Source organism: Nerophis ophidion, linkage group LG06, assembly GCF_033978795.1.
Source record: "Nerophis ophidion isolate RoL-2023_Sa linkage group LG06, RoL_Noph_v1.0, whole genome shotgun sequence".
Lineage (NCBI taxonomy): Eukaryota > Metazoa > Chordata > Actinopteri > Syngnathiformes > Syngnathidae > Nerophis > Nerophis ophidion.
Genome location: NC_084616.1, coordinates 65,538,018 through 65,554,120, shown reverse-complemented (window position 1 = coordinate 65,554,120; position 16,103 = coordinate 65,538,018). Strand labels below are relative to the sequence as shown.

The 16,103-nt window shown below is 39.4% G+C and overlaps 1 protein-coding gene across 3 annotated transcripts in view; it reads right to left on the bottom strand.

Moving 5' to 3' along the window:
* Positions 1-16,103, bottom strand: part of LOC133555118 (6-phosphofructo-2-kinase/fructose-2,6-bisphosphatase 2-like) — a 36,638-nt gene that overhangs the window by 2,157 nt on the left and 18,378 nt on the right. For 2 of the 3 annotated variants that reach the window (XM_061904614.1, XM_061904613.1), the window contains exons 13-16: positions 14,789-14,851; positions 14,652-14,716; positions 10,137-10,334; positions 9-9,962 (exon numbers count right to left, since the gene is read on the bottom strand). In XM_061904614.1, coding sequence (XP_061760598.1) covers positions 9,909-9,962; positions 10,137-10,334; positions 14,652-14,716; positions 14,789-14,851 — 380 coding nt within the window. In that variant the 3' untranslated portion in view covers positions 9-9,908. Of the gene's footprint in view, positions 1-8; positions 9,963-10,136; positions 10,335-11,339; positions 11,370-14,651; positions 14,717-14,788; positions 14,852-16,103 lie in introns of those variants that run through there. The other variant, XM_061904615.1, reaches the window with a different exon arrangement.

Below are 16,103 nucleotides of genomic sequence, written 5' to 3'. Positions count from 1 at the left end.
AACAATACCTCGTTGGCTGCTCGTAACGAAAAGAGGTTCTGACAATCACTTGCGTGAAGTTTTACGTAAAAATCATCGAATAATCTTCAAGCTTTGGAGGAGCTGAAGACAATGTGCTCAAGCACCCTCCCCCCCTTGCATGTGCTGCCTTGTTTACTGTCCGTGGGGTCGCAACGTCTCAACAATCGTTCCGCTTTGCAACACAATCAACACAATAGTTTGCTCGGATTTTACAATCATGCATTTCCCAATAATATGACATAACTCTGCATCATTAACTTATTTATTAAGTTATTAATTCATGACACGTATTTAAAGCATGCAAACTCTCAGGAATAGCGACATGAATTGATTAACGTGGACCCCGAGTCCCGACTTAACAAGTTCCATCCATCCAATTGTGGCAACGATCTCAGCCACAATTGGGCGGAAGGCGGGCTACACCATGGACAAGTCGCCACCTTATCGCAGGGGTGTTACCATTTAGTGGGCATCCATTTTCGACCGCTTATTCCCTTTGGGGCCACTGGCGCCTATCTCAGCCACAATCGGGCGGAAGGCGGGCTACACCCAGGACAAGTCGCCACCTCATCGCAAGGGTGTTACCATTTAGTGGTCAATTGTACGGAATATGTACTGAACTGTGCAATCTACTAATAAATCTATCAATCAATCTATCAAAAAAAGACACTGATAATTAATAATCGTTCATTGTCAAATCAGAAATCATCCATCATTGCGTAGGCCAGTGTTTTTCAACCACTGTGCCGCGGCACACCAGTGTGCCGTGAGATACAGTCTGGTGTGCTGTGGGAGATTATGTAATTTCACCTATTTGGGGTAAAAAATATTTTTTGCAAACCCGTAATTATAGTCTGCAAATGATGTGTTGTTGAGTGGTTGGTTGTTGCTGTCTCAAGCTCGGCAGAGTATCAATCAATCAATGATTATTTATATAGCCCTAAATCACTAGTGTCTCAAAGGGCTGCACAAAAACACAACACAAACCACTACGACATCCTCGGTAGGGCCCACATAAGGGCAAGGAAAACTCACACCCAGTGGGACGTCGGTGACAATGATGACTATGAGAAACCTTGGAGAGGACCGCATATGTGGGCAATGGATGTCGAGTGGGTCTAACATGATACTGTGAAAGTTCAATCCATAGTGGATCCAACACAGCTGCGAGAGTCCAGTCCAAAGCGGATCCAACACAGCAGCGAGTAACCGTATAATACTCATCCATCTCAGTAGGTGGCAGCCGGTAGCTAATTGCTTTGTAGATGTCGGAAAACAGCGGGAGGGATGGTGCAGGTAAACATATGTCTAATGCTTAAACCAAAAAAAAACAAAAGGTGAGTGCCCGTAAGAAAAATCATTGACGCTTAGGGAAGGCTAACCAGAACGAAACTAAAATTTCTGGACGACAGCAAAGACTTACTGTGGAGCAAAGACGTCGTACAGAATGTATGTTCGATCATGACAATCAACAATGTCCCCACAATGAAGGATAAAAACTTCAATATTCTTGATTGCTAAAACAAAGTAGATGCAGGAAATATCGCTCAAAGGAAGACAAGAAACTGCCACAGGAAAATATCAAAAAAAAGAGGAAAAACCACCAAAATAGGAGCGCAAGACAAGAACTAAAACACTCCACACAGGATAACAGCAAAAAATTCATACGGCGTGATGTGACAGGTGGAGACAGTACATCTACTTTGAGACAAAGGTTATAGGAATGCATGCTTGGTTATGGTTTAAAGTCATATCCAAACATTGCGACAACGTCTTTTTACTGTCAACTGATCGAGTTTTGTTTTTTTAGTGATTTCTGCTGGTGGTGTGCCTCCAGATTTTTTCAACACAGAAAATGTGCCTTGGCTCAAAAAAGCCTGAAAAACACTGGCGTAGGCCTTCTCAATGATAGTACTTTATATTGCAGCAGTCCATTGGGTCGATTCCAGCATAACAGAATCGTGGAACCCGACTTAAAACAAGTTGAAAAACTTATTCGGGTGTTACCATTTAGTGGTCAATTGTTCGGAATATGTACTGAACTGTGCAATCTACTAATAATAATTTCAATCAAAAACAGATGAGCAGTGTGGCCACATGACCACTAGAGGACGCCTTGCACATAAATACACCACTGACATGCACCTGGGCCAGTGGTTCTTAACCTTGTTGGAGGTACCGAACCCCAGCAGTTTCATATGCACATTAATCGAACCCTTCTTTAGTGAAAAACAAAATGTTTTTCAAATTCAAGACAAAGTTATGTTTTTTTACGGGTGCACAAAATGAACCGTGCATGACCATCAGCTTGTTCAAAGAACAAGACTAACACAGTGCATGAACTCACAACAAATGACACACCTGCAAATCAGTGTGACTTCTGCTGTTGCCATATCCATAACACGCCGATAGGGAAGAGTTTTATTATCACAATGAGTCGGGCGTGTCTTGATCTCCGCGGCTGAGGCTCCACCGAACCCCTGAGGCCGACATGCCGAACCCCAAGGGTTCGATTGAACCCAGGTTAAGAACCACTGACCTGGGCATAGGCTGGGTGGAAACAATAAATGTTCCCTAGTGTGTGTGCGTGTGTGTGAGGATAATTATGTCTGTGTTTTGCCCTGCGATTAAGGGGTGACTTGACCGGGGTTTTTTTGATTGATTGATTATTTTATTAGTAGATTACGCAGTTCAGTACATATTCCGCACAAATGACCACTAAATGGTAACACCCGAATAAGTTTTTCAATTTGTTTAAGTTGGGGTCCTTGTTAATCAATTCATGGTAACCAGAGTATCAATCCTGCCTTCCGCCCGAGTACAGGTATAAAAGTAAGTGTATCTCTATATTCCTTCAAAACCGCTCTAAAACAACACCTCCAGGCAACTTCAGCACTTTACTAATACCCTCCTCCATTCACATCCCATCTCCCCGGATTATAAACAACCTAATGTAAATAATCAAATGTATTTCTAATGTATATACTTGTTCTTATGCTATCTGAACTCACTATGTTCTCTGCTGGCTGTACATATCCTACTAAATAATACCTACACTGTTTCAATGTCCACATTTCTCTGTTGATGCAATTGTTGATGACTGAAGTACTGATATCAACCAAAGCTCCTCATCCCACCCCCCGGATTGTAAATAATGTAAATAATTCAATGTACATACTATGATGATTAACTTGTGTGATGACTGTATTATGCTGATAGTATTTATTTGTACCATGAATTGATTAACGTGGACCCCTACTTAAAGAAGTTGAAAAACTTATTCGGGTGTTACCATTTAGTGGTCAATTGTACGGAATATGTACTGAACTGTGCAATCTACTAATAAAAGTATCAATCAATCAATCAATCCAGCTGGGATAGGCTCCAGCAAACCACCAGATAACCCACAAGATGTTCCTCATGTGTTGGAAGACGCAAGCACAAGTTACAAAGGAACGTTAACCTGCCTTACAGTGCAAGTTGTAATTATCACAAGAAAAAACAATGAATTGCATTTTTATTAGGACAGTTATTGCCATTAAAGCACACATTGTTTTTGAATAAAGGACTAAACATAATTTTACTCCTTTATGTCCCATTCTTGACTCCATCCATCCATCCATCCATCCATTTTCTACCGCTTATTCCCTTTTGGGGTCGCGGGGGTCGCTGGCGCCTATCTCAGCAACAATCGGGCGGAAGGCGGGGTACACCCTGGACAAGTCGCCACCTCATCGCAGGGCCAACACAGATAGACAGACAACATTCACACTCACTTTCCCACACTAGGGCCAATGTAGTGTTGCCAATCAACCTATCCCCAGCTGCATGTCTTTGGAGGAAGCCGGAGTACCCGGAGGGAACCCACGCATTCACGGGGAGAACATGCAAACTCCACACAGAAAGATCCCGAGCCTGGGATTGAACCCAGGACTGCAGGACCTTCGTATTGTGAGGCAGACGCACTAACTCCTCTTCCACCGTGAAGCCCATTCTTGACTCTTTTACAAAAAAGTTCAGTTCATGAAGAAAATCCAAAATGTACTTCAGTCTTCTTTAACTTTTTATATAAACGCAAGATATTAAAATTATACAATCGAGTATTCTAGTATTGGAGTGACTCATTGAAAATTTACCTAAATTCGCAACAGTAACAATTGTGGACAACTAATGAATTGATTTACCATGAATTGATTAACGTGGACCCTGACTTAAACAAGTTGAAAAACTTATTCGGGTGTGACCATTTAGTGGTCAATTGTACGGAATATGTACTCAACTGTGCAATCTACTAATAAAAGTTTCAATCAATCAATCAATGCATCTTATCCACACAAACTGTAGGAAGAAAGGAAACCTCCAAAACTGACAAAATGAAAATACAGAGAAATTTACTCAAAGTTATTAAATGGAAACTTTTAGAAGACATTGCTTTTAATGTTGTTTTTTAATCTAATGAAACTGGCCTTTACATACCGATGGTACCTTTAAAGCTAATAATTTGTCCCACTAATGTTTTAGATCTTTTCCATGCGTTCAATTGTTCTACTATTTATCTATCTGTATAATGAGTAAATGATTTTGTTCCTGTCATTTGAAGCATCAAAAGATGCAGATTAAATTCTCAGACACATATTCCCGTATTTGTCTCATCTTGCCACTCTCAACTTAGTTGGCTGTCAATGACAGTAAAGTTAAAAAACAAACATTATTCAGAACTTACCAGGGTGACTTGGTGGAAACAAATGTTTTACCATGGATTGATTAACGTGGACCCCGACTTAAACAAGTTGAAAAACGTATTCGGACGTTATCATTTAGTGGTCAATTGTACGGAATATGTACTGAACTGTGCAATCTATTAATAAAAGTATCAATCCATCAATCAATCAATCAATTAACCAAGCAATGTGTAACTTTGTGTGGAATGATTCTTAAATGGGTTAAAACACATTACCACAAAAATCAGACAAAGGGGAAATGTACAATTTAATGTGATATTGTTTGAATTGAATTAAATAATTTACATTTATTAATGTATATTTCACACTGGTGCTCTGAGATAAATACAAAAACATGCAAATCTGTGTGATTCTTTGAGAGCGATTAAATATTACTAAAAAGGCACACAAAAAGAACCCAACAAAATCTAAAAAAATTCAACAGTATATATTAGATTTTGCATCTCATATCATGTTATACAAAAGCCCTGTCCTAGATGATATTCATCTCTGTAAACAGAGTGATTGTCTGGTCTTTATAAAGAAAAACATAACACGGCACAACTGGTGACCATTGCTATTGCATTTTGGATAGCACAAACTCTCACAACCACATGCAAGTTTATGTATAACCTAAGGTAAGAACATCTAAGGTAAGATTGCTTTTTAAATGTGGATGTTTGAAAAACAGCTGAATAATCGTGATTAGTAGACAAGCAACATTTGACCATTGACACCAGCTATTCTTGGCCCTGTTATGCAGAACAAAATGTATTATATATTGGTACCTGCTTTTGTGTACTTGGGATTTGCATAAGTCCTGATGAAGCATGGTGGGGGTATTTATAAAACAATCATGCCTTCCTTCATACTTCCTCCAAAAAGCTGTTTGGAATGTTCCCAATTTGTGACGTTTATTCCAATTGTGACGTCAGCGGATATCAAATTTATCCAAAGTGCTTTGCGGGTTGTAGTTGCTGTTGCCATTTTATAATAAGTAGCATACAGTTCAAATTTATATCTGTCATTAGTTTTGCTATGGAAGCGCTAATACCTACAACATAGCAAGTCGCCGTTGAAATGGAAGCACATAAATAAGACTGCTGATGCAAAATTCTGACCAAAAAAACAACATTACATGTTATGTCGACCACAAGGAAGTGTTTTAAACGAAGAAAAAAAAAATCATCATATGACCCCTCTAAACTAAGATTTCATTTAAAAAAACAATACAATTCTTGCTTTAGGACAATCAGTTTCAATCAGACTTTGTAAAAGTGAAAACAAAATCAATCTGTCACAGTTGAAGGCAAAACCTATTTCTTGCATGGAACAGATGACTATGTGATGCAAAGTTGTGTTACATTGTAAGGCTTAAAGCTCTCTGAGGGTTTACGAACACAGGATCCACTTTTACAAGTTTCCCCTAAAGTATTTCTTGACATTCAACATTTGTTTTTTTTTTCATTAATGAAGACTACAAGTCAGGATTAAGCCAAAACACATGTGAACAGCTACAGTAAATCAATGTGCAAATCTACAGCTTTCCTCTTGAGCCTGCCCACCACTAGAAAGAATGTGGTATAAGATGAGAGACAAACAAAGGAAAGAGACATAATCTGGACATGGTAACCTGTGCAACCTGAAGGACATCAGTGGCTCCCTGCTGGATCTCCTGCAGTTTGCTGATGTGGCAAACAGGTGGGTGGAGGATGCAGTCAATATGTGACTGAACCACATACTGCATCACCATGACTCCCCAGGGACCAATGCTAGGATCCTGTTCGTGGACTTCAGCTCTGTATTTAGCACTATCATCCTGAATATACTGCTCACAGTGCCAGCCTCCACATGACAGTGGAAAACTTCCTGACTGGCAGTACTCAGCAGGTAAGGCTCGGGAGCATCACATCCAGCACCTGGACAATCAGGACTGGCGCGCCCCAGGAGTACGTTCTCTCCGTATTGCTCTTCTCCCTTAACAGTTTCCACATTAATGACTGCACCACAGGGATCCTTCTGTGAAACTCTTGAAATTTGCAGACACCACCACTGTCATCGGTCTCATACAGGACGGCGACAAGTCTGCCTACAAACTGGAAGTGGAACAGCTGGCTCTCTGGTGCATTCAGGACCATCTGGAGCTGAACTTGCCCAAGACTGTGGAGATGACAGTGGACTTAAGGAGAACTCTGAACTACTCTGAACAGCACAGCAGAACCTGATTTTGTCACAATCAGAAAGAAGGCACAACAGAGGATGTACTTCCTGCATCAGCTCAAGGAGTTCAACCTGCCATAGGAGCAGCTGATCAAGTTCTACACCTAGGGGGACAAAACAGACTGGACAAGTTTTTTAGAGAAGGCCAGTGGGAGTGGAGCTCGACTCTCTGGCGGTGGTGTCAGAGAGGAGAAGTCTAGCGAGACTCCTAGCCATTATGGACAACACCTCCCACCCACTACACTCGGACCTTGCGGAGAGAATGAGCACGTTCAGTGGAAGGCTCAGACTCCCTAAATGCAACACGGAACGACACAGGAAGTCCTTCATACCGACAGCCATCAGACTGTATAATGTATATGTTCCTTGACTGCACTTAAATGTAGAATATATGTATAATATACTTATACTGTTAATATATTATATATATAATATATTATTATTATTATTGTCTATTGTGAGCGAACTGTGGTGCTGAATTTCCCCCAAGGATCAATAAAGTACTTTCTATTTTATTTATCATTCAGTCTGTCCTGTGCACCTCCATCACTATGTGGTTTGGATCTGCAACCAAAATGTACAGATACAGACTGCAACGGACAATTAGGACTGCAGAAAAAAAATATCGTTGTCAACCTTCATCCTTTCATGACTTATACTGTACCAGTCCGGGGTCAGGAAATGGGCAGGTAGCATCTCTGCAGACCCCACACACCTTGGTCACAAACTATTCAAACTCCTTCACTCTAGCAGGGGTTATACATCACAGTACGCCAAAACAATCCGTCGTAAGAACAGTTTTTATCCCCAGGCTATCAATCTAAAATAATTCTGGAATTATTCCGTCACTGTGAATGTACTAACTCATGTTGGAGTTACCATCTTTTTGCTCTTTGCTCTATTCATCACTGTGCAATATTATGTATTAGTGTTGCAAATATTAGTTATTTAAATAATTGTTTATAGTTTTGGTTATTTTTTTTAATTAACATATTTTTTTAACAGTGAACAAAGAGAGCAGCCTACAGAGTAAAAGTTGGCCAATAAAGCTGATTCTGATTTCAACATGTGTACAACTACACATTGACACGCTCAATGTGTTACTGAAGCAATACAATTAACAGTATAAGTTAAAAACAATTAATGGATTGAGCCTTTTTTGTGACAGATTTGTACAGCGATATGGACTCACCACATGGAACATTATTAAGATCGACTTATAGAGTGCGAAGGAGGTTTTAAATGCAGAATCCTTGCAGGAAAAAGGGCATACATGAAGAAAAGCTGGGGCATCGGTGTCCCTTAAAGTACCAGTAAAATGGGAAAACAAGCTGACTTTATCTTATCGTTTTATCAATTCAACCATATCCAATTGTATTTTCAATCCGATACGTATGTGAAAGTACTGTCTAAACATCACAAAATAACACAATTTCAGACGGGCATTTTGAATATTCCGCTCCGAATGTTTTCTGCCATTTCCGTCGATTCGGGGTTGGACGACGTCACGATGGGAACACTTCCGCACTCTGACCATATCCGCATTGGAAATATGCCAAAGTTAGAAATAGATGTGAGGTCTATCATTCACAATCCCTATGTAAAACATGAACACCTTTTTTCTTGTCTTCATGCAATCTAAGTCATAAATAAATAAATAAATAAAAACTCCTCTAACAACTGAGTCAATGGTGGCTCTCTATTCCGCCCACAAATCCCTCCTAATAATACCCGCCAACGTAACCTGAATATTTACTAACTATTCAGGTTAATATAGGTTTTCAGCACCGAAGGCTTGAAATAACCTACAATCGAATATTCAACTTCAAACCCTTCTTACATTGAATGAGTTTAAAGCTTCTGTGAAAGGATTGCAGTCTACCTTGTCTGTATGCACATGTGTCATTTGAGCAAGTTTTAATGTTGTAAATGTGATGTTTTGTGTTATTTACTGTTTTTATTGTAACCTTGCGGCTGCCTTCTTGGCCAGGTGTCCCTTGGAAAAGAGATCTTTGATCTCAATGGGATTTTACCTGGTTAAATAAAGGCTAGATAAAAAAAATATATATATATTAGCAATATCGTTATTATAAGCGCTAACAAAGACAAACTTTTTTTTATCGGAGCATTGATAACAGAGAGCTAACTATTAGCTTAAGCTGCAGCATTGAGCTGGCAGGTGTCCTGCTACTGTTGCTGCTGCATCACCTCTCGGCTCGTCAAAGTTGTTTGAGATTATAAATCATGCCTCTCATATGGATAATACGGGAATTTAGCTATAAATCTAGAAATTGTTCAACTGTGAAATTCAATTCATACCCGGAGAAGGAGACAATGACCCAACAACTGAAGATAGCGTCTGCCTGCAGATAGCGTCTGCAGGCAGGAACCGTTCGTGTGGATCAAGATTAATTATAATCCTTCATCGAAACGGGACAATACGGAGATACTATCAGTCATCATTGCAGTGACAGCAGACAATGTACAGAAGGTGATAGTTTTACTATGTTCATAATCTGTATTTCTTGTGAAGCACTAAGCAATACGGCTACATGATGTTTAGTGTTTCACTAAAGCTTGATATGTTTAGATCACAACTTGTAAAACTTGTAGCTCATCCTTCTTATATTCAGGCTAAAAATTATATGGTTCTGATCATATTTTTTCACAAAGTAATCGTTGTAGGCTCTCACAAAGTCTGCATTATTTGCATTGTTGTTGGTGGGGCAGGAATGTGGTTCCTACCCCTACGTCACAGATCACGTGACTTGCATTATTTATTATCTCACAAAATGGCTCTCAAATCTCAGTGGGATTGATACTATTTTAAACATATATATTTACTTGCAAACTTAAAGTCTTTTGGTGTGATAAATCTGATATACAGAGGCAACTTGTTTTTTCCTTTCTACTGGTACTTCAAAACTAAGTGGAAGCACCTTTTCTTTAAATGCCTGTACAGTTGTCCTTGTCCGTAGCATTAATGCCATTCAATGAGTCCTGCAAAGATGCAAAAACAGAGAGAGGGAGATTGGAGAATTTTCAGAAAAACATCCAAGCAATAGTGGAGTTGTTCTGAGTGACATACGCAGGTAAGTGAGGTACCCAATTATGATGAAACATTCCCTTTTTTGTGTCTGTGCTTGACATTATTTTTTGTGTCCCAACACTAACCTCTCTTTCTTGCTGCTCCACGCCCTCAGATGCCTCCAAAAATTGCATGCTTGATAAAGCGGGAGCGTGGGACATTCGAGGCTGCGGAGGGTTGCCCATGCTGTAAAGGCGAGGCCGCTTGATCTGGTCATGGCTAGACAGCGGCGTGAAGCTGTTCCTGCGGTAGAAAGCTGGCGGAGCGTCTCCTTGCACTTTAATCTGCTCAACAAAGGCAGAGAGACAACGTGAATTAATTATTTGTACATAAATGTTGCCAAACCATTTGGAACACACATCTATAACACAATAACTTGCCGCTCTGCACTAAACTGAAGCAAAAAAAAAAGCCTCCCAGAGTAACAAAAAGGGATGAGCACCTCTAAAGTTTGTTCTCCGCAGTTCCCCCAGGATTCCACCGAGTGCATTTGCATTGCGGCTGTGCTGCAGGTTTGCTCCATGCTCCAATAACACTAACCGGCTGCATGCACAGCAAGGCTCAGTCAAACCAGCTGGTGTGATTAAGTTCTCGCAGTAAAATGCCACACATTCGCGCAAGATAGTTGGTATGGTGATAGTTGGAACTTTTGACTAGAGTGGAAACTTGGAAAACGAATGTGACAACAAACTCAAACAAACTCGATTTATTGGGGTTAAGATTTGATTTAGAATAGATTCTCCCCATTTAACACAATTCTCGCAATATATATTGTGTATAAATTACAAAAACTCCTCTTTGCAGCTGCTGTATGACATATACGCACAACAAGTAGGATTAAACATATTTTTAAAATAGATTCTTTAAAAAAATAAAATTAAAATACATTTTTGAAAATTATGACTATTTAGAATTGGAATAAATAAAAATGGGGATTTCAGCACCTCTGGTGGAAACGTATCGGCTCCCCAGCTGTACAAGACCGCAGCCCGACCGAACATGGACTCGGTGGAAATTAAGGGTGAAACATTGCAAAGTGACAGTGAATTGATATAGAAAGAAACATCACATATAAGTACAGCTGTAAAAAGAGAAAATAAATCTGTAGCCTTGGCAGGTTAAAATGTTAAAAACGGCCAAAGATATTGACCACTTAAGTTGATTAAAAAAAAAAACTCTGACTACTTATGACACCTCCCCAAGTTCTGAAACAGAAAGCGGCAAAGCCATCTGCTATTTTAATGTTTCCCTGCAAATGTCCCTGAATATGTTTATGTGGGAGCACTCACTCTGTCTAGGGCTCCAGGCTGAACGTCTCACTGCAAATAACACACAATTACAACCAGGAAACAGATATGAAGCTGCCTTTAAAAGAGGTAAACAGTAAGAAAGGTAAGACAAGGTCAAGACTGAGCTGGTAAACCATCAACTATACAGTTTAGTGCAATAAGCTACTGTGTAAAAAATGCATTTTTACAGGAGATTGCCAAAAACACTAGAGCGCTGTAAAAACATGATCTTTTACTAGTTTTTTTTGTAGTAAGCCTTCGAAACAGCAGAGTGCCCTGTAATATAGACAGGGCTATTTGTTCTAACTTTTGTGACTCTTACAAAATAAATACAACAAATCTAATGTCGACTGCAAAGGACCGCTGTTTACCACAAATATAGAGAAAAATAAGTCCAGACCAACCAGTCCCTAACTTTCTAAAAATGTAGCCTTGAGAACGATTTTGTTGAATAGCCCTGTCCGAGAGGCGATTTTTAATTTGATGTATTTTCATTTTCTCTTGTGAAAGTGTCCTCAGTTCGAAACAATACAGTGTCAAATGCCTAAGTCTGCATTTCTTAAAGGGGAACTGCACTTGTTTTTAAATTTTGCCTATTGTTTACAATTAATATTAGAGACAACACTACACGTCTTTTTTATCTTTTTTAGAATCTTAAAAAGGATCAAAAAGCGCTTGGAAGATGCGGCTAATGGGAGTCAGTCACCCTTGTAGCCTTCAAAGCTCTCAAACAACTTCAAAACCCTTTATCAATGTTTTATACACACACTGCAAGTCTGTATACAGTATAATGTAGTAACAGACAAGTTCACAACAATATGTAATATGTAGAATATATACCACATTTTGTCTACTACTTCCGGATACAAATGCAAGTGTTTTCTAACCATGTCAGACTTGGTAACAGACAACAAAGATGACTATTTTTGGACAAATGAGGATTCACAACCTTATCTTTTTTTAACCTGAACATACAGAGAATGAACTGCTCCTTCCAGAAGCGATCATGAAGAGAGAGTGAAACTTTGGAGCAGGCAAAAGCTGTGAGAGTAAGGTCGGTGATACTTTTACGATGTAAATGTGGAACTTGGAGCCAAGCCATGCCGATAGAAATGGAGTGCTTAACCAAAATCAAATGGAAACGTCCTCAGCAAGCTGGACCAAACGCTCAACTGTCTAACGTGTGAGTCACTTTAATATTGATCGTGATACACGCAGCATGTCATGCGTGTTATTACAACTACAGTAAATACGCTGTGTAGAAACAAAATATGTAATGTGGGCTGATACTTTACAGGTACTGTAATATGATTGTTCTTGTTTTACAGATTGGTTTCCTACCGCATTGTGTTGTGCATTATAATCTCAAAAAACAACTCAGGTGTTTACGTAGAAGCAAGCGTATTTCTCGCCGTAGCTATCTTACGGCTAATACCGTAGCACGCTAATGTGTTAGTACGCTAAAAAACAGTTCCTCAGTATTCGCTCTTACAATACCAATGTTGCTACGGCTTGGTTATTATTCAGGTTGCAGAACATAAATTAAGTAGTGTTGGTGTTTTTTAATGCATTTTAATGTGATTTAGAGGCAGAATTGATTGTTCCCATTATTTGCATTGCTAGCCAGCTAGAACAAGATGATTTTTACATGTTAGATTGCAAAAAAAACAAAACACTTTTGTCTTCTTGTCTCGTAAGTATTGTGAACGATAGGCAAAATTCCCCCAAAAATGCGGTTCCCCTTTAAAGGGGTCACATTATGATTTGTTTTTCCTACATTTAAAACCCTTCATTGTGGTCTACATAACAGTGGTTCTTTGGTCAAAACCTTGCATCAATTATATTGTACAGACCTTCTTTAAGCCGCTTTCTGACCGTCTGTTCAGCATGCACCGTTTTGTGGGGGGTCGTTTTTACGTGCCATCACTTCAGAAATGTCTTTTCCCTGTCAGCCATGTTGTAGTTTTTAGCAACTCCCTAGCAAGTATACTGACAGATAAAAGTTATGACTATATGATACTTTCTACTAGAAATGCCAATAGTGAAGGATGCATGTGCATGTACAGTCAGTGAGCCTCACAATAAAAGGATAGCAAAAAAGAAGTAGTTTATTGACTACATCGCTGAACTACAATAGAGGACTCGTGCAAAGCATTTCGGGTAAATTTTGTAACATATATGGAGATATCCGCTGTCACATTTGGAAAAAAAACGTCACAATTGGGGAAATTTCCAAACGGCTTGTTTGGGGGAAGAATGAAGGTAAATATAAATACCTTTGCATTGCCTCCAAGGTTTGATTTCAAATGTTCAGGACTTATGCAAATCCCAATACACAAACTGGGTAGTAATATGTAAGAAAAGTTGGTTTTGTATAATAGGTCCACTTTATTACGAACAAATACAAAAACATTCAGAGAACGCAAACCTTCTCCGGGCCCTATCTCCCAATAGTAAAAAAATAAAAGAAAGAATCCAGACTAATTAAGATGAGCCCCAAAATGTAATCACTTGTTCCTTACTTATTTCCTTACAGACCAAAGACAACAAAAATGGGAGCCATTACCTCCCTGCTTGGCACTCAGCATCAAGGGTTGGAATTGGGGGTTAAATCATAAAAATTATTCCCCAGCGTGGTCACCCCTGCTGCTCACTCCTCTTACTTCCCAGGGGGTGAACAAAGGGATGGGTCAAATGCAGAGGGTAATTTCACCACACCTAGTATGTGTGTGTGAAAATCATTGGTACTTTAAAATTAATTTATGACACTTCCTGAAAGGAAGAGGAAAATCCGCCCATAACTGTTTGAGCTGCTTAAATGGGAAAATGGAACAAAATGAGTGAACACTCTTGTCTGTCTCCACTATCTTTGTCTCTGTGGGACCACTTGGATCCACGCACATAAGCCTAAACGCAGGTTAACGTAGTAGAAATTATCCGGATCAAGCCCAAATTCTAATACGTAGATCATTATTCCATTTTGGACATTTCATTAGGTTTAATAAAAATCCACCCATAACCTCTGAGTTATTTTGCCAAATTACTGACAAACCACTGGCAGCGATTACATAACCTTTTTGCAGAGGTAACAATCAATATTGACTTTAGGGCAGGTGGTTGTAGTTCCCCAATTTGACCACTATTTCAAACTGTCATCGACGACTATACTTGTTTTTTTTTTTTTTACTTTTATAAACAAATAGAACTGGTCTTCAGAAGTGTTCTGTCAAGCTATGAGAATAGAGGTTGATACATTCAGAAAAACCTGCTGACCAACTTTTAAGAAAAAAAAAACAATATTTAGAAGCTTACTAATGGTCTGTCTCTGTGAGTGTTGACAGCCTCCACCTTCAGGTCAAACATATCCACTTTACAACCTAGTAGAGGGGAACAAGAAGACGTCACAAAACCATCAAAGGCTACTTTGTAACCAGAGCAGCGGGACTTACCATAAGCCACAGGGGTGAGTTTGAGCACAGTGTGGAGAGGACACTTCAAGTATGGAAGATCGTCTGTAAGAATTAACATGCTGAATTATTCTAGTGCACATGGTGACAAATCCCATAATGCTTCCATTTGGACACAGGGAGGATGAAACAGTCCACACATATTTTTAGTTTTTGTCGTCAATTGGTTTTGTCTGTCTGGGACTGGGCGCACCCAATTGTGGCTTCATCTGAGCAGGAACTTTTCCATTCAAGCCTCCTAAATATACAGTAGTTCAATGTTTAATTACTTTATTTTGTACATCTTTTGATAATCTCACTGGATACCTTAAAGTGTACAATTAGATAAAGTCCAAAACAATAAGCCATCAAATATTTTACTTTTACAAATACAACGACTGTTTTCCCTGACACTGTTAAGAGAAAAAATATTGAACAGATTCACTAACTCCTTAGCGTTCCAAAATGTATTTTGCTCACTAAAACACAGAAGAGTCATACCCAAAGCAAATATACAGCTGTCATTTAACCTTTTGGAGGACAGCAAGGCTATTCAACTAAATGTTCCGGAGGCCGCATTTTCAGAAAGCTAAGGAACGGCGGGTCGGACTTCACCCTTTACTATTAATCTTATGTTTGATATTCCTGAGAACTGGCGTCCTCTGTGGTGGACATTTGGTTTTGGTCTATTTCAGTATTACAAAGTGTCCACTGCAAAAGAGGCTGACTTTTAGAAGGTTAAACTATCAAGGCAAGCATCTGTTATCTACAAGTTTTATTTACTGTTTCAAAGCCTTATTGCAGAAAAGCTAATCAAAGATCTGCACTCTAGTGTTTTAAGGTATTTGTTTAAAAAATGTCAGTCTCTCCCAAGTTTTCTACTAGTCTGATTCATTCCCGAGCCTGATTTGGCTCCATGGCCAGGCGAGTTACTTAGTTGGCAAGCAACAAAAGACTTCGGGACAGCGTGCGATTATTATCACAGAATCGTAGCTACACGCTTATCCCCGACATACAGTAGCAGTTCAGATAATGGGCCGCAAACTGTTCCCACAAGGTTGGGAGCATGGAATTTTCCAAAAGGTTTTGGTATCCTGGAGCATTCAATGTTCCTTTCCACTGGAACTAAGGGGTCAAGCCCAACACTTGAAAAACAACCCCACACCTTAATTCCTGTTCCTCCAAATTTCACACTCGGCACAATGCAGTCCAAAATGTACTGTTCTCCTGGCAAGCTCCAAACCCAGACTCTTCTATCAAATTGCCAGTTGGAAAAACATGATTCATCACTTCAGAGAATGCGTCTCCACTGCTCTAG